The 25,817-nt window shown below is 41.8% G+C and overlaps 1 protein-coding gene across 4 annotated transcripts in view; it reads right to left on the minus strand.

Moving 5' to 3' along the window:
- ITGB4 (integrin subunit beta 4) overlaps positions 1-25,817 on the minus strand; it is a 177,898-nt gene that overhangs the window by 146,785 nt on the left and 5,296 nt on the right. For all 4 annotated transcript variants that reach the window (XM_078780662.1, XM_078780657.1, XM_078780648.1 and 1 more), the window contains exons 2-5: positions 16,589-16,648; positions 10,074-10,156; positions 9,491-9,583; positions 5,073-5,151 (exon numbers count right to left, since the gene is read on the minus strand). In XM_078780662.1, the coding sequence (XP_078636788.1) occupies positions 5,073-5,151; positions 9,491-9,583; positions 10,074-10,156; positions 16,589-16,646 (313 nt within the window). In that variant the 5' untranslated portion in view covers positions 16,647-16,648. The remainder of the gene's footprint in view (positions 1-5,072; positions 5,152-9,490; positions 9,584-10,073; positions 10,157-16,588; positions 16,649-25,817) is intronic.

The following is a 25,817-nucleotide window of genomic DNA, read 5'->3' on the forward strand; positions in this document are numbered from 1 at the left end:
GTAAGAGCCAAAGGTATAGCTCTGGTAAGAGCGGCAGAAAAAGCTGGCCTTTATTGAAACCAGGCTGAACAGTTTACGTTTTGTAACCCACCAATAGGCTGGACCTGAACCAAAATTGAATCGCTAGTTCTTGTGATTACCTAACCAACTCATCTACCTAGTTTTGCCATAATCCTTCCATAACTTTTTGAGATATTGTGCTATACATAGGTTTTGGCTCTATCTCTCAATGGTAAAGAATCGAGGATCCAGATGGGGACTGATCGGCACTCTGACCGTGACCGCGTTGCCCTGACAAATCTGGGTAGCAAGGAAGATTGGGGAAGATTTGGCTCACGACTTGGGTTGGGGGGTACAACCACCATGAAGAGGTATCCCCGATAGTAGTACTGGCAGGGTGTTGCATCAATGAGTGTACCCTCTTTGGGAGGGAACGTTAACCAGCTGTCCCATCTACCAGCATTCACTTATCGCCACTAAAATTTCGATGGCACTTTTCAAAGAGAGTATGCCATTGTGTGCCAGTCTCCTGGCCATATTTAAAATCACTGCCTTGGTGGAGGGCTGCTTCTGTACCACCCTGTGATGGAGTAACCTGTATTAGATAGGTTCTCAACCAGTTTACGATTGCACTTTGGTTCCCGGGTGGTACCAGAGGTGTATGGCTACAAAAACGACAAAACTCTCTACAACTACAGCTACAACTACTCAAGAAAATAAGTCAGTGGATGATGGAATTATTCACGATAGTTCACAAGAATCCCCAACATACACACAAGATGTCACTGACAAACCTCCACAACTTTTCTTAATACCTGACAACAGCATCCAGTGATTGGATTCTGCAGAGAAAATAATAGTCAGGTTCACTATGTTTTTTCGTTCAAAATCATGGTAGATTAGCAAACCTATACATTTTTGGAAACGTTATTACATGGAAAATCTGAAAATCAATGTTTACATTTGCCAATTCCGACCAATTCGATTCGACCAATTCGACCATTCGACCATTCGACCAATTCCATTCGACCAATTCGACCATTCGACCAATCGCTTCGATCGACCAATCGCTTCGATCGACCATTCGACCAATTCGATTTGCCAATCAATTTGACCGACCTTTGCTTGTGTGGAACGGACTGTGAAAACGATGCGGACTATATTGTCGGATACGACACACAGGACAGTGATGACGAACTCTAAATGGCATATTCTGTAATCGTGTATGTTTGATGCCATTGACTGCCTGTGTATATTTTGTCATTGACTGCCTGTGTAGATGTGAAGTTGTACTGACTGCATGTGTATATATGATTTTGCAGACTGCCTGTGTATGTTTGGTGATATGAATTATTGTGACACATTTTGATGTTATTAACTGCCTGTACAAAATGATAACATGTATTTGATTATGCAACTTATCGTGAATATAAAGATAGTATTTTGCAATTCAAAACCTTTGATTCGTGTCTTACCATTCCCCATAGCACTAATTTGATACTTTCATTGGATTCCTTGTCCCTGAAAATATAGGTTTAGTATATTTTTTAAAGTTTTTAGGGTAATTAGAGGCAGAAATAGAACAAAATATGTATTTTACAGTGGCCATTTTGAAAATCCAAAATGGCCGCCATACAGGTATCTCTCCAAATGTAAACATTGATTTTTAGTTTCCTTATGCTATAACCTTTCCAAAAATGTATAGGTTTGCTAATCTACCATGATTTTGAACGAAATATAATTTATTGACATAGTGAATCTGACTATAAGAACATACATAATTTTGCTCAAAGTGCTGCAATGTATTGGATGTTTCAATTCAGAGATGCTGCTGAGTTCCGGCAGCCCAATTAACTATCTTGAGAGAGAAAAAAGAATATTAGTTTCTGTGAAGTTTAATGTCGATCTGTATCAGCGGACAAGAAAAATAATGGATTTTTTATCAACTAAGCATTGACAAGATATCTTTCCGGCCGTATAAAATGAAGTGTGGTTGACAATTTGAGTGTTTGTCTTTCCTCAAATAAACATTAAAAAGGGCATTATTTTTGCTCTGATAAAAGGGGTTAACACTAGAAACATCAGCTGTACCTCATTTACCAAAGTTGTAAGCAGACCACCTAGAAAAAAATTCTAAACATGGACAGTGAAAAAGAAAGAAAGGAAGAAGATTGACAGTTTTGAAATGTGGTGTTGGTGACGAATGTTCAAAAATATTCTATGGACTGCCTTAGGGAGAACAAAGGAGTGAGAAAGTGAAAGAGGAAAAAGGTGCCGATGGAGAGGTAGCAAAAAGGAGGCTTACAGTAGTAATGAGGGGAGGTAGAGGACAGGGAAAAATGGAAGTGAAACTTAGAGCCCATCAATGTGCTGCGCTATCATGGATTTTATTATTACGAGTGGGGTCACCCGTGGGAATCCCACGGGCATGGACGTGTGTGACATTTCGACATATTGAGTTAGATGCTGCACCTGCACATTCAGTTTCACAAAATGGTTACTGCCAATTTATCAGATGCACAAATGATGTCATCTACACAATGTATTTACTTCTGATGACATGTGAATGCATCGCCCCGCGATTTTTTATATATCTCGGCATTTTCCCGTGTGTGCATTTATTTTTTCAATTATTGCTGAAACCGAGTCTAAAACCATCGATAAAAATGAAATAGGATGGTGAATTCGAGATAAAATGGTGAGGATGACTCAATGAATGGGCTTTATTTTACAGGCCTTCGAAAATGCATTTCGTTCTATAAAGGGGAACTTCCGGGTTTTTTTCAACCTAGTCTAAAACTATGTTAGCGACTGTGCAAAATGAAATGAGATATCGAATTATAGTTGAAATAAAACTGTGAGAGAGAGCAAGACACCACAGGCCTAACAAAACAGGCCTCAAAGCTATGCGAGGAAAGAAAATGGTGGATATTTGTTTTTGTAGCCCCTCCCAGACCAGGTGTAGCCACACCCCCGGACAGACAGATCACCTACGGCTATTATAATATAAACTAGTGGGGTCACCCGTGGGAATCCCACGGGCATGGACGTGTGTGACATTTGGACATCTTCATGTAGTTGCTGCACATTCAGTTTTACAAAATGGTTACTGGCAATTTATCAGATGCACAAATTATATAATCTACACAATGTATTTACTTCTGATAACATGTGAATGCATGTGCGTGTGAACCACCCACGGGGGGTGTGGGCTACCCACGGGGGGAGTGGATCAACCACGGTGGGGGGGGAGGGGGTGTGGATCACCCATGGGGGGCGGGGGTGGTTCACCCACGGGAGGGGCGCGGGGTGGGTAACACACTCGGGGCGGGGGTCACACACGGGGGGTGGGGTGGGTCACACACGGGGGTGGGGTGGGTCACAAACCCACGGAGGGGGGGGGTCACACATGGGGGAGTGGGAGAGGATCACGACCTTCATTGGTGCCTCGTTCTGTTCCCTCATTCTTTTATTCATTTTGAAAATGGCAGTTACAAATAACCCTCATGCAACTCATTGAGACAGCGCTGACATAAAGAAGCAGGAATGACCACCCACATGCCCCACATTACGTAACCTTGAGCTAAAGACAGCTTGGATGCACACGACACATATGGAGCATATTCTGACGTCGAGAGCAACTCGCACCAAGAGCCTGACAAAAAAACTGCGATGAAAAAACGTGAAATGGAGTTTCTTTATTAATCCTGGATGTGTACATGATTGATTCAGCCTTGAAAACTCGTGTGAAAACCAAAAAAAATTATTAAAGATTTCACGATTTTATTTCCTCGAGAAAAAATCTTCTTTGGGCGGTGTATAATCGCTCCGAATGAAACAGACATTGCCTGGTGAGTGGGTTGTTGTAATCAAAATGTTTTAATTGTTGTTGTAATTAATATATCTTGGCAATTATGTGCGTGAATTTTCTCAATTAATGCTGAAACCAAGACTAAAACCATTGATAAAAATGAAATCAGATTGTGAATTACAGTCGAGATAAAGGCTTATGTTATAGGCCTTTGAAAATGCATTTCGTTCTATAAACGGAAACTTTCATTGGATTTTATTCCCGTTTTTTTTTTTTCCAACCGAGTCTACAACCATGTTAGCGACTCTGAAGAATGAAATGATATCGAATTAGAGTTGAAATAAAACTGTGAGAGAGAGAGCAAGACACCACAGGCCTAACTAAACAGGCCTCAAAGCTATGTGAGTTAATATAATGGTGGATATTTGTTGTTGAAGCCTCTCCCAGAATGGGTGGAGCTACTCTCTCAATGGAGTAAGCCACACCCCCGGACAGACAGAATCATCTACGGCTAATATAATATAGATTATTTATTCGTATGAATCCTGTGGCTGATTGCGTAATTTTTCTTGGGTGCTGCTGTGCCGCTGATGCAGTGCCCTCTATTACCAGTAAGCTGGTACTCATTTTGCCGACCTCAGAAGGATGACAGGCTGAGTCGACCCAACTGTTGTTCATTCAGCGGCACAACAGAGGCTTGAACTCAAGATCCGAGGATCTTAAGCCAGCCACCTTAACCGTTAAGCCAACACCAGGCTTAGTATGATCATGGATGCCACATTAAGAGTTGCAAATCAATTTTACACCTCAAAGCTCAGTTTTAGCCAATCAGGACTTCATGTTGGGCTGACATGGCAATCGTGATTTGCAAAGTACAACACACCCCACATGGATGGGCAGAACAATTGGGCACAGCACATGGATGGGCACAGCTAACAAATACATGGGCACAGCAAATTTGCTCACTTGGACAACAAAGCAGCAATGGGTTCGGAAGACATGGTATAAATTCAAAGAATCACAGCATCCGGAAGCACACGATACAGGTACACATCACAATCAACTTTACGATAAATTTAACATTATTTCAATAATCAACTTTACTTTTTCTACTTCAGTAATAGGCCAATGACAGTCGATACTGATCGATACTTTTGGGCATAGACCTTTTAGGATGGGTCATTGGGTCAGTGTATGTGAAAAATAAGTGAAAACACCAAAGTATCTTTCTATTTGTAATCTCGACATGGTGAAATTATACCTGGACGTAGCTGTACTTTCATCCTGCTTGGGGATACTTTAAAAGTCTTTGATTCCATCATCATTCTTTCTTCCGTTTTCTGTTCATCATTGACAATATAAACAAAACATCAGCATCAGATTCAAATCAATTACATCTCCCATCGTGTTAAAAATACAAGAAAACATGTATCAATATATATCCGTCACTATTTAGGTGCCTGTGGCTTGGAATTACAGTTATTCCTATAAATAAAACGTTTCATTTTAACAACCACAACCTTTATCCACAGTATCAACTATTGTTTGGTACTTAAATCTATTTTACCTAATGTCAAGTATATTTTGTTCTCTATTTCACCAGATATTATATTTACTTCTCTTTTAAAGCTTTCCGTTTTAAATTCTGTTTGTCGGATTTACTCTGCATTAAGAGCCAACCACGATGTGTAGAGTAGTGCTGCATGTAGACCAGACCAGGTGGCAGCAGGTAGATTAACCGCGTCCCGCAGATCATGAACAATCAACCTGGATTTTTATCAACCTCAGATCATGAACAATCAACCTGGATTTTTACCAACCGTGCACTCCTGGTGGCTGGCATGGTACTTCTTCAGAGACGACTTTAGCTTCGAGAAACATACAATCTTACAAAGAGAAACTTACAAGAAACTTACCCCTTTCTTTTTACTGCTGTGTTCATCCAGATTAGACCCCACAACCTTTGGTTTCCACTTGTATTTTTACCTGCAACGTGTCACAGGTCTACAAGCACCTGGTTGTTGTTGTTGTTGTTGTTGTTGTTATGGTTGTTGTTAGGAGTCGATTTTCGAAATGTGTACCCATTGGTCGGACAGCTGTTGCTTGACTCCACCCACCATGGCCATGGCACCAAGACGAAATAATATGGCCACCATATTGGATTTCTGGTGGGCCTAAGACATCAGGCCTGTAGGCCTCTGCTCATTATATACTGCCCAGATTTCTTGCGTCAGGTTTCCATTGGCTTTGTATGGGTCGAGTGTTACTCACGATGAGTTATCCTGAAAAACCTAATTAATGTCGAGTAAAAATGATTAGTAAGGTTTAATCAAGACTGTGCTGACACATGGAATGCAGCTCCCTAAAAAATAGCTTTACATAAATTTTGAACATCCCCATATTGGGGTTAAACAATCCACGTGGCTGTAACAAATCGACTCATTCTGATAGAATGGTGATGGATGAGAGATGTCGAGTTAAACATTTAATAACGCATTAAATGTGTGTTTCCCAATTGCGCTGTTCATCTTTTAAGAGTGTTTTAAATGCGTGTTTCCCAACTGGATTTTGTCACATGTTGTGACCACAGTGTGGTCATTTTTGTTATCACTAGGGCACCACCATATCTATACTAAATATATCAGTTGTCACAATCACAATGTTCCAGAATAAATTCGTTGTTTTCCATTCTGATACAAGGATATCAAAGGAAACTAATGGCCTTCCTACCTGACTCATGATTTGGGGAGGACTGGGGAGCCTGACTCAAGATTTCATGGTGGATAGGTTTTCTAACATAATTTTGGATTGTGCTCCATTAATAAACGACAGCCCAAATCACTCAATGTGAGGCCTCAGAATGGTTTGGCAATGAAATAACATACGTGACCACAGCTTCTCATTTTGAACTTTATCGCATGTAAAGCATGTAATGATAGAAAGGATGTAAGAGGACAAGTGGTGTCGACCCCTAACAAATTCATTGGGATTTTTCACATTCACCGCAATGGAATTATGCACACTGTCCATGCTCATTACTTGATTGGCTATTTTCAATACAATTAACTTCCATATCACATTTAAATATCTAGGTGGTGAATATAATGAGGGTAGAGGAGCACAACAGCCGACTCTTTTCAGGTACCATGGGATAAAACAGAGCATGCATGTTATACAAGTAGCACAGACACTTCATGTCGGCCTTTTTAGCATTCTCATCTGAAGCAATCGTTCATGATGCTCAGAACGCAGGTTCAAATCCCATATACTGTATGTACAGTGCATTCAGAAAGTATTCAGACCCCTTCACTTTTTTCACATTTTGTTATGTTGCAGCCTTATGCTGAAATCGTTTAAATTCATGTTTTCCCTCATCAATCTACACTCAATACCCCATAATGACAAAGAGAAAACAGGATTTTAGAAAGTTTTGCAAATTTATTAAAAAGAAAAAACTGAAATATCACATTGACATAAGTATTCAGACCCTTAACTCAGTACTTAGTTGAAGCACCTTTGGTAGCGATTACAGCCTCGAGTCTTCTTGGGTATGACGTGACAAGCTTTGCACACCTGGATTTGGGGATTTTCTGCCACTCTTCTCTGCAGATCCTCTCAAGCTCTGTCAGATTGGATGGGGACCGTCGGTGGACAGCCATTTTCATGTCTCTTCAGAGATGTTCGATTGGGTTCAAGTCAGAGCTCTGGCTGGGCCACTCAAGGACCTTCACAGAGTTGTCCCTAAGCCACTCCTGCGTTGTCTTGGCTGTGTCCTTAGGGTCATTGTCCTGTTGGAAGGTGACCCTTCGGCCCAGTCTGAGGTCCTCAGCTCTCTGTTTCAGGTTTTCATTAAGGATATCTCTGTACTTTGCTCCATTCATTGTTCCCTCAACCCTGACCAGTCCCTCAGTCCCTGCTGCTGAAAAACACCCCCACAGCATGATGCTGCCACTACCATGCTTCACCGTTGGGATGGTATTGGGCAGGTGATGAGCGGTACCTGGTTTCCTCCAGACATGACGCTTAGAATTGAGGCCAAACAATTCAATCTTGGTTTCATCAGACCACAGAATCTTGTTTCTCACAGTCTGAGAGTCCTTTCGGTGCTTTTTTGCAAACTTCAAGCGGGCTTTCATGTGTCTTTCACTGAGGAGAGGCTTCCGTCTGGCCACTCTGTCATAAAGCCCAAATCGGTGGAGTGTTGCAGTGATGGTTGTCCTTCTGGGAGTTTCTTCCATCTCCACACAGGATCTCTGGAGCTCAGCCAGTGACAATCGAGTTCTTGGTCATCTCTCTTACTAAGGCCCTTCTCACCCGATTGCTCAGTTTGACCGGGCGGACAGCTCTAGGAAGAGTCCTGGTTGTTCCAAACTTCTTCCATTTAAGAATTATGGAGGCCACTGTGCTCTTTGGAACCTTCAATGCAGCAGAATTTTTTTTAGGCTTCCCCAGATCTGTGCCTCGACACAATCCTGTCTCTGAGCTCTGCAGACCGTTCCTTCGGCCTCATGGCTTGGTTTTTGTTCTGATATGCATTGTCAGCTGTGAGACCTTATATAGACAGGTGTGTGCCTTTCCAAATCATGTCCAATCAATTGAATTTACCACAGGTGGACTCCAATCAAGGTGTAGAAACATCTCAAAGATGATCAAAAGAAATGGGAGGCACCTGAGCTAAATTTCAAGTGTCATAGCAAAGGGTATGAATACTTATGTCAATGTCATATTTCAGTTTTTTCTTTTTAATAAATTTGCAAAACTTTCTAAAATCCTGTTTTCTCTTTGTCATAATGGGGTATTGAGTGCAGATTGATGAGGGAAAAAATGAATTTAAACGATTTCAGCATAAGGCTGCAACATAACAAAATGTGAAAAAAGTGAAGGGGTCTGAATACTTTCTGAATACACTGTATGTGTGTATTTCATACTAATGTCCTTGAAATATGCATTATAATACACTGACGTCTACTAATATCTGTGCTGGAAGTGATTTCTTTCCAAGCTCCAAAATGAGCCTTCGATCAATGTGAAAATTCCAAACATAAAATGTTGGGGGATCAGGCATATCAGAAGTGACCATCTCCATCGTGTCGGCATTAATGCTCTCAATCCGATCAGATCTCGCAAGATAAGCAGGGCAAAGCCGTTTTATTTGTGTTTTCGAAGTTTGAGGCTTATGGAAAATCTGGATCAAAATAAATACCTGGATGGGAAATATGGAAGGCCAGGTGGTTTTGACTGAGGGCAAGCTAACTCAGCTGCTTTCCTTAATGTTTAAGCAACATTTTAAGAAGCACAGACTTACCTCAATTGACACAGGATGGAATGATGAACTGAAGATAATACCTTAACAAAAGTGAATACATAACATTTTCACTAAACCTGTATATGTTCGCCAGTTTTAAAGAATGACATTCCCTTGGGTAATTAATGACATCATTAAATCCCAGTCTTATAAATAAGTGTTTAAAAATCTTTATCAACAAAACTATCAATAAGTTGAGAATATAAGTTGAGAATAGTGTTGAGAATTACTATAAATAAGTTGAGAATTATTGCAGCTCATTTGAGGTGGAAAACATGGTAAAAGGTCGAACCATTCACGTTCATGAGGATGTCTAATATGATATAAAGTTAACGGAGCAAAAGTGAAAGAACGTTTCGATTCAAAGCATTTACCTCAAGGACTGTTGCACTTGATTTGACATTAGTAATCTCCTTGCAAGTCCGTCGTAGGTTTTCAAAAGTATCACAGCGCTGATGATCATATTTCTGAAAAAGCCATCAGAAATTTAAAAAGATAGCTTGAAAAGTACTAGGATGGTGTGAAGTTGGAAAGGGAGATGCTTGAAATACCACAACTGTTATATTTCATACCAAAAGTTGCAATATGTATTCTTTAACATCTTTTTCTATACCTTTCAATTTTAAAGTTCCATCTTTTGTGTAATAACCTTAGACCTGGTTGATGAATGTGAGGCTGCATTACAAATGCCATCTTTCATAGTTAGTCTCCACAATAAGTTTTGATTGTGACACATTTATATGTTAAATATTGACCTTTAATCATATTTGTCATGACAAATTGAAATCAATTTCTTTCCACATAACAATATTTAAAAAACATTTTTTTAACAAGGTTATGAAAAGTTTCACTCCATCTCACGCCCCCTGCCAAAAAGAAATACTTTCACATCTTCAATAACAAAGCAAGATGGCAGGAGTATTAAGGGTAAGCACGTCAGGGCTTGTTTTGACACACCTCCTGAGAGCAGTAAGCACATTTGGGGCTGAACTGCAAACACTCATAACATGTCCGTGCATTGCTCTGGGAACAGGAACTACCTGCAAGGACAGAATAAACATGTCAGTCTCAATTTCAAAATTGGATCCAGAGAAAAGTGGTGATTAGTACATTGGATTACCTTGTGGATTTTTGGATGCATTAGAAGAATTTTCTTTACAACTCGACCAGATTCCTATTTTAGTTGAGATAGATATAAATTCCATGATTTACAAGGTGATTTGCTCTTTCAATATTTTCCTTACCCTGTTCTGTTTTTTATTTGCTATTAATTTTGAAGCTTATTTTGATCCTTGTAATTTTCTTTTCCATTATTATTGATGGGAGTGCTTCAGGAAGCATCTTGTGCTTGGCCCCACATCATATTTCAGACTGCTGAAGAGAAGCAGATATCCAATACTGCATTGCATGATCTGCATCTGCTCCAGAAAACCTCAACCCCATCTTGAATGATCGACTCTCAAGGAAAAATAAAATGAGCCTGTACAACATCATGTTGCTTTTTATACTGATGGATTTTTTTTTGTATATGTGTTGAGACTAAGAACCACCTTTAGAGGCCATTTTGCCCCGCAGAGCAGGGGTTGGCCTTTTTCAGGCACCGTGGTCCCTTCTTTGAAGCAATGCTTTTTTATGGCCGGATGCCCTTTCTGCCGCCAACCCTGTTAGTCGCCTCTTGCGACACACAGGGAATTACCAGTGAACTGGTACTCAATTTGCCGACCTCGGAAGGATGACAGGCTGAGTCAACCCCCCTGGCGTTAATTCAGCGATCGACCAGGATTCGAACCCAGGATCCTAGGATCCCAAGCCAGCACCCTAACCGCTAAGCCAACGCCAGACTAATGAAAGAGCATAACAAAGCACCAGAGCACAAGCAGATTACATTTTAGAACTGTGAAAACAGGGGCTCAATATATGTCCAACACTATTATTTGGCAATCCAATATTGACGGGCCAAAAATACTTCTTCTGTGTTTGAGTTTCTTGATGCTAGCAATGAATTTGGCACAACCGATGGGTTAATTCCCACGGCCTTTTGGGAATATTAAATTATAGCAGAGTGTTCTGCTATTAGAGTGTGATTAGGAGCACAAGCCCTGCCTGCTCACAGAGATCTTGGACTTTCTGCACAGAGGGTCTGCATTTGTGGGACCCATTCTTCTTTTCCTCCTCTTCCCTTGATAAGGAGTGATATGAGGTTCAATGGTACCAAGCTTTTGCCCTGCCTTGACCACGATACTCCTCTACTAACTTCTGTCCTAAAGCCGGAGTTAGGCTTCTGCGAAGATGCACGTAAACGTCTCTGCGTAGCTACACAGAGAAGGGGTTTATGGGTAACCGTAGCCCACAGAGGCTCGAAGAGGGGTCGACGCACACACCTCCAAAATCTCAACAACACGTCACGCTTAGCTGTGGTCATGTGCGTCAAACAAACGCTGATTGGTTGAGTAGGGAAGTATATCCGGTAGCATTGGGGGTTTGGCCAAGACCCAAAACTAAAACTAAAACGAAGAACCAAAGCATTCAAATGGAGAACAGCAATGGAGCAGTTTGAGGAGCGACTCTCAAATGAGGCTCGCAAATTCAAACATTTGTATGACACCTCATCAAAATATTATAAAAATAACCAGGCTCGGATGACTTCTTGGAGGGAGATCGGGAAAACATTAGATAAAGATCCGGGAGTTTGCAAGGAGAAATGGAAGACGATGCGACACAAATTTGTGCGGCTGAAGAGGCAAATGAAGACGAAGAGTGGGGATCCTGGGCCCAGAGGGCAGAAAGTACCGGAACACTATATTATGTTGTCTTGGCTCCATGGATTTGTTAAACACCGTGAAATTGAGACCAATTTCTTCAGTAATGAATTTGAGGTAAGACAATGGAGGCTTTCAATGGTTGACGATATGTATTCATTTAGTAACCATGGCAGTAGGACTATGATATAATGATAGTCTTATGGTAGTCTTATTTTAATCTTATAGACTTATGGTAGTCACCAAGGTATTGCCTGTTTTAATAATACTTACACTGTTGGAATGCATATGACCCTGTATCCGATCTATGTAATAATCTTTTCCTGAATCGATGTCAGTGTTCTTCTTTGGTTTCTGTGCATTCTTTCCTTTTAGTAAATGCAACACTGCCCCCTAGTGCACACATTAACGTGACGTGCTGGTGTGTTGACAAACACCCATGCGGACGTCTGTGGGCGACACCCGTGAATGTTCGCAGACTCAGACGCAGAAGCATAAATCCGGCTTTAACCAACTCTCTCCACTCTCTAACCACCCCGACCTTACTGATATCCCTCTTCAAACAATCCTCCAATCTCAACCATGGTCTACCTCTTTTCCTCTTACCTTATTCCCTTAACCTATCCACTCTCTTTGCCATTCTCTCTTCCCCATCCATTCCAATGTCCAGCCCATCTCAGCCAGCATTTCACCAATCTCCCCATCAAGCTCATCTGCACACCAATCTCCTTCCTCAGTTTATCCATTCTCCTTCTATCCACCGTCTTCACTCCCACAATCGTCCTGACCCAGTTGTTCTTGCAAACCTGCAGCCTCTGTTGTTGTCTCTCTGTCAGTGCCACCAACTCCAGACCGTAAAGATAGGCCGGCATCACACACGACATCAGATCCTTACCTTTCAATCTCCTTGAAATCTTTCTTACTCACTCCAATACTCCCTCCATCCTCCACCACGCATTCACACCCACCTGAATCCTCCTCCGTACCTCTGCCACTGACTTACCATCCCTGGTCACTCTCCCCTCCCCATACTCAAACATATTTCCCTGTCTGATCTCCTTTCCCTCTCACCTGATCACCATTCATTTATTTTCTCTCCTATCTGACCCACATCACGTCTGTTTTCTCCATACTCATCTTTAGACCATGTTTCTCAAATGCCTTCTTCCACTCCCGCAGTACTACCTGCAGCTCCTGCCCACTCTCCACCACAGCCAGATTGTCTGCATGCAACATCCTCCCAAGAATACCCCTCATGTTTACTTTCCTGCTTACCAGCTCCATCACCATGATAAACAGGAGTGGGCTGAGAGCGCTTCTCTGCCTCAAACTGATGTTCACATTGAACTCATCCAACATCCCAGGCCCAACCAAAACTCTTCCGTTTGTTCCCTTGTACATCCCTTCTACCAGCCTAGCTTCTGCTTCTGGCACTCCCATCCATCTCAGTGTCGTCATCGCCATCTCTCTTGGAACAGCGTCGGAAGCCTTTTCGAGGTCCACAACCCCCTGACGCGACAATTATATATATATATCTGTACAGGGTGGTCCAAAATTATGTGCAACGTTTGAAATAGCTGTTGTAATTTTACTAATATGTCCCTCTTTATTATTTTCAGGTCGCTTAAAGAACAAGGTTTAAAGTTTTTTCCATAGAAGTTTCAATCATGTCGAATAATTTATCTGTGCTACAGCAAACACTCAATTTGGAGACATTTATTGCGACAGTCATATGTTTCCACATGAAGGCAGTTTTGCACGGTCTCTCCAAATGCATGAATCTATCCAAATGTATTGTTGAAATGTGTAGAGAAACTGGAAGTGTGAAAGACCAAATTAAAGGACACAGTGGGTGAAAACCTTCAGTGAGAACACCGACAAGATAGAAACTGTAAGAGAAGCTTTGCAAGCTTCTCCGAAAATGTCGACATGCCGACTTGCACAGCTGGTGGGAATGTCTCGCACAACCATTGGTAGAATCATCCACGACAATTTGAAACTGTAGCCCCAAAATATACAGTTACTGCAGCACCAGACCAAAATAAACAAGTACAAAAAGTTTTAATTAAAACAAAAGCCGCGTCGATGTTACACAATGCCTAGATGCAGCTGTGCCTATAACGTCGATGTTATAGGTACAGGACATTCCTATTGATTCGATTACTTGATGTTATTTTTGTGCAAAGTGAAAATATATCTCGGCAATTTCCCGTGTGTGGCGACGAATTTTTAATATATCTCGGCATTTTCCCGTCTGTTATTTCAGGCGGTGTATGACTGACCATGCCGCGATTGAAAAAAATATATATCTCGGCAATTTCCCGTGTGTGGCGACACGTGAACGAAGCTATGCTCCTCTCTCCACACTATTGTGACGACGTATAAATTAAATATTTCATCGTGACGATTGTCATCAAATGGACGAATTTTTAATATATCTCGGCATTTTCCCGTCTGTTATTTCGGGCGGTGTATGACTGACCATGCCGCGATTTAAACAAAATATATATATCTCGGCATTTTCCCGTCTGTTATTTCGGGCGGTGTATGACTGACCATGCCGCGATTTAAAAAAAATATATCTCAATGGACTTGAAGTTACAGGCCTTTGAGAATTCATTTCGTTCTATAAAGGGCAACTTTCATCGGATTTTCTTCCCGTTTTTTTTCAACCGAGTCTAAAACTATGTTAGCGACTGTGAAAAATGAAATGATATATCGAATTTGATTTGAAATAAAACTGTGTGAGAGAGGAAGACACCACGGGCCTACAAAACAGGCCTCAAAGCTATGCGAGTTAATAAAATGGTGGATATTTGTTTATATGAAGGCTCTCCCAGAATGGGTGGAGCTATGGTTCCCAGAATGGGTGGAGCTTTGAGGTTTTGTCTTCTCTGCAAGAACAAGAACAAGAAGAAGAACAACAACAACAGCAGAGGCACTCTATGAGCAGCGTCTGCGACGCGGCTAATAAGAGGGAGAGGTTCGAATTTTTCCCCACCATTGCCCAGCAGATCGATGAAGAGTAAGATTTTCACAATACATCTTCTTTCATGATAACTTTCATATGTAAACCTACTTCTATCTCAGCAGCCACATGAACAAACAGAACATGCTTTAGGCTCAACAATGGACAGGACATATTAGTAGTGTACAAATAAGGAGACAGTTTTGGGGATGAAGGAGTTACGATAAAACGTTATTGCAGCTAGTAAAGTTTTCTGGTAGGTTATCTTGCGCAGATAAAATACAACCACATCTCTATAAAACACCTTTTTTTTTTGGTATAAAGATCGAGGCTAGTGAAAGAGCTAACAACCTATTGGATGGTGTCCACAAACTGCCTGGCAGATGGAGACAAGCTGATATGGAAAGACAAAGTGAGAAAAGATCTGAAGAATTTTTTAATTGATGAAGACAGCTTTTTCTGTGCTGCACAGAAAATAGATTATTGCAGAACAAAATGCAAGGAGGGGTTAGATGTTTGCACCAAGGAGAGAGTGGATATGGACAGAGTGAATCGCAATGCTCCTTTTCGTGCTGTTGCTAGACAAGAACTGACAACTTTTGCTGTTGTCAATTTCACGTGTGCTACATGCAGCGATCCTTCAGAAGAAGAGAAGATATTGTAAGGCACAAGTCATAAATGCCTGACAATTCATCTAAGATAGGACAAGCTTGCCAAATAGCTCAGTCTGCCACTTGTGGAGTAAAGGCATCATCTGTAGGATGTCCTTCTTTCAAGGTTTCAAGGTGTGGTTTTGCGTGTGTTTGCGTGTGTGCGTGTGTTTATGTGTGTGTGTGTGTGTTTGTGTGTGTGTGCGTGTGTTTCGGTTTACAATGCCTACTATGAGTTTTCTCAAATAAACATTCAACTATCATTATTCTTCACTTATTTGCCATTGTTATGGTGCTGACTATTTTATATTTGACGATATTGTAATTGAGTGACATCATCCCCGAGATGCTGTATAATAGTAGTTTCTAAACTTTTAAGTACTTCAGATTAGAACTTCATACATTTCACTTTTTGCCCCTCAATGTATGAGAAAATATATTTAAAATAGTGTCTGTGCTTTCTTTATGGGTCAGACTTTTGCTCTATCATAAAAGTGTTTTAATGCCAAAGGTGTCCTTGGGGCTGGCAGGATGGCCTAGTCCCGGAAGTCCTTAACAAAGACCTTTATTATGACATGGGTGTTATGGTCCCTGGTCGACAGGTAATGTGCTAGTTTATGAGAAAATGTTGGAAATAATAGCAAGGGCCTGCATAACCTCCATAGTAAAAGCCCTGCTTAATAGAATGCCACAAGGTTGTTTGGGTGGTGTATAAACAACAGACTGCTGCCTCAATCGCTGAGGCCTATCTTCACAAGGCTAGTGACTCCTATCGGCTCAAAATGCTTTCAACTGTCGCTTTGGTCATTTTACACTGAAGGGAAAACTTATAGGGATCCCCGTGATGACGATTGTGAATATGACAGTTCCAAAGATGTCTTTGACTTCGCAAAGCAGGAAGCCTTCGCATAGCAGGAAGCACCAACATGGCGGCGGCAGTATATAAATTGTAGGTGGAGCCAGGTGAAATATCCAACCAATGGGAGGAACTCACATGCACACATGGATGCACGCTTGGCTCCTTTATAGAAGCCATATCCCAACATTTTTGAAATGATATAGAGTATAAAATGTGTAGGTTGTGTATTTGCCTACCTGAACATGTTGCTGAGAAGAACAAGATAACAAGTACTCCTATATTCAAAACCCTCATGCCTGGAGAGAAACAGAAGCTGAATCAGTCAGTGGGAATTCACATATAGAACAAATATATTTCAAACAAACGTCCTTTGTTTGGCACGGGAGAACAAAAAACAAAAGTTTCAAGAAAACCAATATTTAGCCATGGTATGTGTGTGCATCTTACCAACACTCATTGTTTTTTTTCCTACATTAAAAGTATACTGTATTCTGTTCTAATAGGGCACAGCTGCCATAGAGAAGGTTCAGCATATGGCTGGCTAGACTAAGTTATGAGGAGCAGCTGAAGGAGGCAGGACTTTATTATGTAGAGGTGGCACAGGGAAAAAATGGCCACCCATTCAAATGTGCACAGAATTATATGCTTACAAACGAATGTATTAGAAAGGAGGCGATTATTAACGATTTTGATTGAGATGTTTAAGGTAATGAAGGGTGGATACAAAATAAGTAGACAATAATTTTTCAGCAGAATAGACAGTGATCAGACCAGGAAAAAAAAGAGGAGAGTTTGGACACCACCAATAGGCAAGGGTTAGTTGCAGATTCTTTGTTAATGTTAATGCGGAGCAGAGCAGTTAATGCATGGAGAGGTCTCCTGGGAAAGATAGTGGCAGCAGAACGAGTAGACTAGAGCGAAGTCGATGGCGTGTAATCGCAAATCCCCACACTTCCCACCTAAAACAAAGTTGAAAGATGGTAAAAAAATTCCACCAGGAATGACCCAATATCAAATTTTCCCATTTTGACCCCTGTGCTCCCAAATCCCTACCCCTTGGGCCATTAACCGGGTCAAATCCAAAAAATCGTTACATACGTATATCATGTGGCCTACGGAGTTGATTGCATATACAAAGTTTCATTTTAAAATGTTTAAAAATTTGCCGGAAATTCCATTTTTCGGTATTTGACCTTTTGACCCTGCTCCAAGGGGCGGGGCAAAGATGACACTGCTCCTGCACCTTATTGCCATGTGGCGATCATAACTACCAAGTTTGGTGATTTTCTGCCCAACCGTTTTGGAGGTGATAGCACAACGGAGACCGACAGACAGACGGATCTGATTACAATATCCCCACGATTTTTTTTTCAAAAAACGTAGGGATAATAAGTCTAAATTGAAATGACACAGGGACCTAGATGCATTGGAGGTAGAGGGGTACAGGGATATTGGCAGAAAATGTAGGTAGCTTGTGTGCGGATGGTTGAGAGTGTCTGCTGGTAGTGTAGCGCAGGCATGATGGACTGAATGGCCTCCTCATCTGCCAAAGCCCATAAGGTTTGCAATCACTTCTGAGTGTTTGTCTTTGTGTCCGTCTTTGTGTTGTCTGTCTGTCTGTCTGTCTGTATATCTGTCTGTGCCATAACTTTTTTAATATACCATTTAATCTTTCCTCATCAAATTTTCAACAAAGTTTTATTATGAGAATACAGAGAAGACAAATAAATCATTTGGTCAAAAGGTCAAAGTTCAGCATCACATAAAATCGTCAATTTTCATCTGATTGACCTGAATTTTTAAGAATTTGCATATTCGGGCACAGAATTGGTTTACCAATCAAAAGCTAGAAGCCAATTGTTTTTCCAATCAAAAGGTGGAGGAGTAAAAGTAAAAACATAGAAATAAAATAAAATAAATAAAAATAACCATAGGTCATTAGGTCAAGGTTGCATAAAAGTGTCAATTTTCATCTGATTTATTTGAAAGTTGAGCAGGGTTTGCATATTGAGTCACTGAAGATTATTGCTTTTGAGGTCAAAAGGTCAAGGTCGCCTAAAATCATCAATATTTTGTATTTTTAAGCTGTTTTCATCATGTTTAGTATACCGAAGAAGAACAAGAACTCCGAATACAAAGTGGATGCAGACGGACTTTGCATTTTCAGATGCTTTCTAGATAATTTTGTTTTTCTAATTGTCTAATAATATCAGATAATCTGTGAGACATGACAGGATAGTTCAATAGGTATCATGCTCGCCTAACAGTTTGTCTTATGTAAATTATAAGCAACTAGGCAAAAGCACCCAGCGTTGCCCGGGTTCTTTTTGAATGAATTTACTACTATAATTCAGCTTTTACTCGCGGCCGTAGAAGATTGACTGCTATAATTCAGCTCAGCTTTTAATTGCGAAATGGGCCCAGCCCGGCCGAGGCGGCCTCGACCGGCCTCACCACCTAGCCTATAACCTTCCCGGGGCCTGCCCCGACATTTTTTGAGTCAGAGGTTTCCTCCTATCTTTCACCGTTCAGGAGATTAGCGCGTGCAGACAAACAAACAAACAAAAACTTTATTTTATATATATAGAAGATAGAAGATAGAAGATAGATACTGATATGGCATCTTTATCAAAATCCTATTTCTTGCCACAATGTGCAGGGCACTGTATCAGATACAATCAGTGTCAAAATCATAATTGAATATCAGTGTAATATGCATTTGCAAACGGAAAATGGAGTTCCAATAAGAAATTATAATCAGGTATCATACATGGAGTAGGCAACTCCATTAGGATGATTTCAAACACGGTCATCATAAAGTGAAAATAGAACCAACCCCAACTATCATCTGGCATGCTATTAAAAATCGCCCCAAGAGGGCAAAACATCCTTCTGCCAGGTTGTTAGACAGACAAATAAAAGTTTGATGTCAGTCAAGCACCGGTGCAGTTTTTTGAGCATTGCATTCCATGGTATGACAAAGTACTGCACACATTCCTTTCTTCAGTGTAGTCAATGTGCTGATTCACAGCTGAGAATATTGTCATCAACAAACATGAAAGAACATGGTTATCTTCAAACCATCTAGCTCACCCTTTCTCCGTTACCCTCCCTTCCCTCCCTACCAATCGCCATGCCTCCTTCCCCCCTCCCCCACCGCCTCTCTTTTCCCAGCAGTATGTTCCAGACTTCTATCAACTTGCAACAATAAGCTACGAATCAATCATCTAGATCTCATTTAATTATTACCTTCTTCTTTCTTTGCTTTTTCACCAAGGAGAAGGTGGCTCTTCGTTTTGGGTCCGGCCCTTCCCCAGTGGTGTTAATTTTTTTAAATTAAAAAATAAGATTTGTGGAGAAGCAAGTCCAGATACACAAGTTAACTAATTCAAGCCATTGTGATATATATATATATATATTAGACCACAATTTTGGACTTGACCACGATGACCACAACATCGCAAACATAATCTAAAGAAATTCTTGCATTTCCCCCCATATGCAATAAATACATGGCCCATGAAGAGACAAGGCTGGACTATTTTCTGTATAAAAAGTTGATGGTGTTTCCACAAAGTGGAAACGGGTGAAACACACCAATATCAAGGGAGAATGGGCATGGGGAAGAACGAGATTAAAGTCAGGTCAGTCTTTTGGGACTGCCACTGGTAACATGTAACCCAGCGCAGTGCCAGTGCAGTGCTACCTCCCACACGGTCGGGTTGGCGGCGACTAAACCGACACCTCCCACTGGATTTGCTCATGGGGAGGGTGACTGTGACACCTTGCCAGGACCAAAAACAACACCAGGAAAAGGGCGGATGAGCTCCCGTAGGGAGCCAGTGGCCATCCAGTAAAAAGATGGTGTCTCCGAAAAAACACCCATCCTGGTTTAGACCGGTTCAAGTTCAGGCTGGAGTTCCACAAGGCAGTGTTCTGGGCCCTGTGCTTTTTCTGGTCTTCATCAATGATCTCTCTGACTCTCTTGAAAATCCTCTGTATCTCTTTGCTGATGACTCTACTCTCTGTCGCTCCATTCTTCATCCCTCAGATCGGAAGTCTGCTGCCTCATCACTCTCTGCAGACCTGGACAAAATCACAGACTGGGCAAACAAGTGGAACATGTCTTTCAATCCTGACAAATCTCACACTCTTACGATGTCTCTCCGAAAAGACCGACTGGACAACCCTCCCATCCACTTTCTGAATAATCCTCTCCAAGAAGTTCTGTCACTCAAGCTTTTGGGTCTCACTATCTGCCATGATCTTCCCTGGGAAAACCACATTTCAAATCTGGCCTCCAAAGCCAGTCGCCGACTGGGCATCCTCCGTCGTGCGAAGTCCTTCCTTGGCACACCTGAGCTCCTCACCACATACAAGGCTTTCATCCGCAGCTCAATGGAATACTGCTCTCCCCTCTGGGCTGGTGCTCCTGCCTCACACCTAGCTCGTCTTCACGCTGTTGAAACCAAAGCATTCAGAATCATTGGAATCTCCCGCGATGAAGCTAACTCCAAGGGCCTCTCACTCACTCACCGCAGGCAGGTTGGTGGTCTTTCCATCTTCTACCGACTCCTCTCTGGCCTTGCCCCCCCAGCTCTCTCTGGGCTCTGTCCCGCAAATATTCCTACAGGTCGCACAAGATCTGCCTGCAACCCTCTTATGGTCAAACTGCCAAAATCAAGACTCTCTGCTCACCTTCACTCCTTCATTCCTCTTTTCTCCCGCCTCTGGAACAAACTCCCTCACTCTCTTCAATCCCACTCCACCCTCCAGGTCTTTAAAACAGCTGTTCACCACCATCTCTTATCTTCCCCCATCCAAAACCTTGATCTTTTCTACCCCCGCTAATTTCACCCCAATTCCACTTTTTTGAAATACCAACTTCTGTCCTGGAAGTCCTTGGTGTCCTTGTGTTTTATACTTCTCCCTCCACCCCTCCACCCCCCTTCCCACGCCTCCTCCCCCCAAGCCCTCTCCCTTCCACACATCTCCCTGCTCTCAAATGTTGTGTTTGTGTGCTTCCCCTTCTCTCCCTATCTTGTTTTCCGCTCCCTCTTTTTGTGTGTTTTGTTTGTCTGGTTGATTTGTTTGTGAAGTAAATGTTAGCTCTTTCACGAGCCTCGATTCAGTATACAAAAAAAGAAAGAAAGAAAAAGTCATACCAAAGACTTTAAAATGGTACGTGATGCATCCTTGCTTGAAAAGGTAGAGCACGGACAATCCCCCATCGGTTGGCATCCATGGGGAGGATGGAATTGCTCTTGAGGAAATGCCCCGCTGAGTACGGTGAGAAAATCGGCGCTGTTGTTATGACGTTGCTGGTACCCAGAGTATCCTGGGAAGTGACGTTGGTGACGGCACTTACCCCAAGCTCAGTGGCTGTGTTCAGTGTTTGTCTCGTCAGTATGTCTGGGTGTGTGTTACGAGCCTTAGCCCAAGTATAAAAAATAAAAAAGGAAGGGGGAGGCAAAGACACAGGGGATGAACAAGCTTGATACAGGCTCAAGCACAGCAAAAGGAGGAAGGGGAAAAACTGGGGATGAAACAGAAATGGAACAAAAAATGAAATAGATTGTGGGGGACGAGGAAAGGGCCAAGGGTGAAAGACGAGTAAGGAGGTATAAGAAGACAGAAATGCCTCTGACTGGTCTACAATGCGATGGTAACATGCCCAGTGACTCAGCTTCATCACGGAAGATTTCAATGATTTTGAGAGCCTTGGTTTCCATGGCATCAACAATCACAAGGTGTGAGGCAGGGGCACCACCCCAAAGGAGAGAACAATACTCCATTGAGTTGTGGATGAGAGCCTTGTAAGATGATAAAGGCTCAGATTTGCCAAGGAAAGACCTTGGATGGTGAATGATGGCCAGTCGGCGGCTTGCTTTGGAGGTCAACTTGGAGATTGGTTTGCCCAAGAAAGATAATGGCTGATAGTGAGTCCAAAAGTATGAGTGACTGAACTTCTTGAAGAGTTTTATTAAGGAGGTCGATGGGAGGGTTCACCTGATGGTCATTTCCGGAAGACCGCATGAGAGTGTGAGATTTGTCATGGTTGAAAGACATATTGCAAGTGATGAACAGATTTTTGGTTTGAGCATGGCATGCAGAGAAGGGAAAAGGCTGCTGCCTGAATATTTGAAGGATGAGAAATGATACAGCAGAGGGGGTGAGGGAGGGGGAAGTCATCAGCAAAGACATAAGAAGGATTTCCAGAGAATCTGAAAGATTGTTGAAGAAGATGAGGAACAGGACAGGGCCCAAGACACTTCTATAGGGCAACTCCAGCATCGACAGGGAGTGGAGAAGAGAGGATCCCATTGAGAAACACGTACTGACTACGACAGCACAGAAAGTTAATAAGCCATGAGAGGAGGAGGCCTTGGTCACTGTAGGCAAAGTTTGGAGAGCAACATGGGGCATAGCAACCGACTGCGTCTCCCATCGTCACAACATCTCTTCCAAATATGAAAGTGCTCTTTCGCTCCTATGAAGGGTTAACACCTGAAAAGTCACCTTCTTCTTGCTTCCCACGGCCATGAGCATACCTTGATCAATGTTCTGTTGATTCCATCCATCATATCTGAAAGTTACCGAACATTTGGTCTCTACACCAGTCATGTTTTCCAATGATTACTACTACAATCTGTTGAAGTAGGATTATCTCTGTCTATTGCGAAAATCCTCTCAGCTGTCACGTGATGTGGCTGTTAGACGTATCTGTGATCATCTATATAATAATAGCGTAAGGACTCGACTTTGTTATCCCTTTTACGCCGCACCCAGTGACCCGATGCCCACGGCACTAATGGATTTACGATCTACGAACCACGCTCTTTGTTTATTACGTACAGCCATACTCGAAAAATCTGAATTAGCCGACGTTGGGGCCCAAAAGCATCCGATTACCTGCCGATACGACGCCATCTTACGACGCCATCGTATTGGCGTCTGCTGGGCAAAGGCGAAGCAAGCCGTCCACTGATTGGACAGGCGAAGGCGAAAGCAAGCCGTCCACTGAGTGGACAATCCAGAGCATGCATTTGTGCCGGTGTCGGCAATCGTTGTTCATATACGCACTCTTCATTCTCATCTTTCTTCCTAACTCTTACTCGGACAAGCAAATCCCCTATGCCTTCCATAATGGTACACTCTATCCATACACCACATCCTCCCTTCCGTGGATGTTCCACGGGTTTCGGCTAGTACCAATGAACACACAACACCTACTCCTTCCCTGCTGCACTGATTTCCCAGAAATACAGCACATTCACTCTAAAGTTATTTCCATCTCAGCACCAAATCTATTCACCCTCTCACCCAGAATTACATCACTGATCTTATACAATATTATGAAGCATCTCATTCTCTATTCAGCTAATATTAAGTTATTTTGATTTCCAAAACTTTAAAAAAAAAAAGGTCATATCTGTTTAAAAAAAAATTACTAAAAGGAGAAGCATTCATCAGTTCGTGAGTTTATGTGTCATGTTTCATTCAAAAGGGTTCCTGCTGTCATACGATAATAAAAAATTGTACCGTTCGAAAGCTAATGTTCAAGTTACTTGGTTGGAAAGCGAATAATCGAATTAGTTGGAACAAACATTCATGTCCGTTTGATCCCAAGGATGCCGGTTTTAAAAGCCAGTCTTTCTGGCTTGAGTTAGAAGAAAAAGAGAATAAGAATAAGAGGAAGAAGAATCAAGATCTTGAACTTTAATTTGCGGTTCCTGCCGTTGTAGAATAATACAAATGGTATCGTTGGAAAACTAACAATCAAGTTATTTGGTTGGAAAGCTAATAATCGATTTACTTGGAACAAAAATTTGTGTTAGTATTAAAAGCCCTCTTTCAAGGATTGAAGAAGAAGATGCCAAAATAGGAGCTGAGTGCAGCGGTTCAAACGGTAACATTTATTATTCTACGACAGCATGAACAATTTAGGACATGTAAGGAGCACACAAAATTATATAAAGAAATATTTGTCGAAATAATAGAAAAATATATAAAAGCACATAGAAGGAGCACACAAACAACACCAACCGCCACACGGCCACAGCCACCATGACAGCAGCAGCAACAACAACAACTACAGTATGTGTTATGAAAGATTCTGTTTCTCATGTTTCACTTAATTTTGCATCCTCATTCAGATTCACAGACAGACATCAATATGTTTGTGAAGTACAACTTGCTGTGTTTTGATTAAACCCATCAGCAAAGCGACAGGAAGGCACACCTATTGTCTCTTAACACGTGGCCCTCAGATGTACAACTATTCCAATTCTGAAACAGTCCAACTGAGGGTGGCTGGCTGACAAAGGGAGCACCCTCCTGGAATTAAAGTCATATTACCCTGATCATACATTAAATGACTGATATTGTTTTAATCACATCTTACAAAACTGATCTTCTTCTTCTCATGAGAGCAATGGAGGCCATCTGCTAGCCACAGCTGGAATGGAGTCAAACAGCATGAACTTAAATTGCTAAGACATTTCATAATAACCTTAATCCAAAATGGTGTAATAAGATGGGTGTTGATTTAAACTTTGCATATCAACATGACATGCCAATTGCATATCCAGAAAGGTAAACATCCATACATCAGTACATACTGTCTACTCCTCTTTTCTACCCCCGCTAATTCACCCCAGATCCATTTTTTTGAAATTCCAACTTCTTTCCTGGAAGTCCTTGCAGTGTCCATATGTTTTATATCTCTCCCACCTTCCCCCAAGCCCTCTCCCTCCCACAGTTCTCTCGATGTCCCTGCTCTCAAATGTTGTGTCTGTGTCCTTCCCCCTCTCTCCCAATCTCGTCTACCGCTCTTCTTATTTTGTGTTTTCTGTGTCGGTTTGACTTTTTGTGAGATTAATGTTAGCTCTTTCACGAGCCTCGATATTGTATACAACAAAAAAAAAAAAAAAAAAAAAAAAAATACTATGAACTTTCAAGGCAAAATTTGGGTGATGGTTCGTCGTACTAATTTATGGAGCTCTCTTTCTTTCATCAACCTTAGTCTTACAGCAAAACCCCCCTCTTTTAGCCAAAACCCTCGTCTTTTAGCCAAAACCCTCGTCTTTTAGCCAAAACCCTCATCTTTTAGCCTAAACCCTCGTCTTTTAGCCTAAACCCTCGTCTTTTAGCCTAAACCCTCGTCTTTTAGCCTAAACCCTCGTCTTTTAGCCTAAACCCTCGTCTTTTAGCCTAAACCCTCGTCTTTTAGCCGAAACCCTCGTCGTTTAGCCTAAACCCTGGTCTTTTAGCCGAAACCCTGGTCTTTTAGCCGAAACCCTGGTCTTTTAGCCGAAACCCTGGTCTTTTAGCCGAAACCCTGGTCTTTTAGCCGAAACCCTGGTCTTTTAGCCTAAACCCTGGTCTTTTAGCCTAAACCCTCGTCTTTTAGCTGAAACCCTCGTCTTTAGCCTAAACCCTGGTCTTTTAGCCGAAACCCTGGTC

The sequence above is a fragment of the Myxine glutinosa genome, chromosome 1 (genome assembly GCF_964187855.1).
Source record: "Myxine glutinosa chromosome 1, kmMyxGlut1.1, whole genome shotgun sequence".
NCBI classification, from domain to species: domain Eukaryota; kingdom Metazoa; phylum Chordata; class Myxini; order Myxiniformes; family Myxinidae; genus Myxine; species Myxine glutinosa.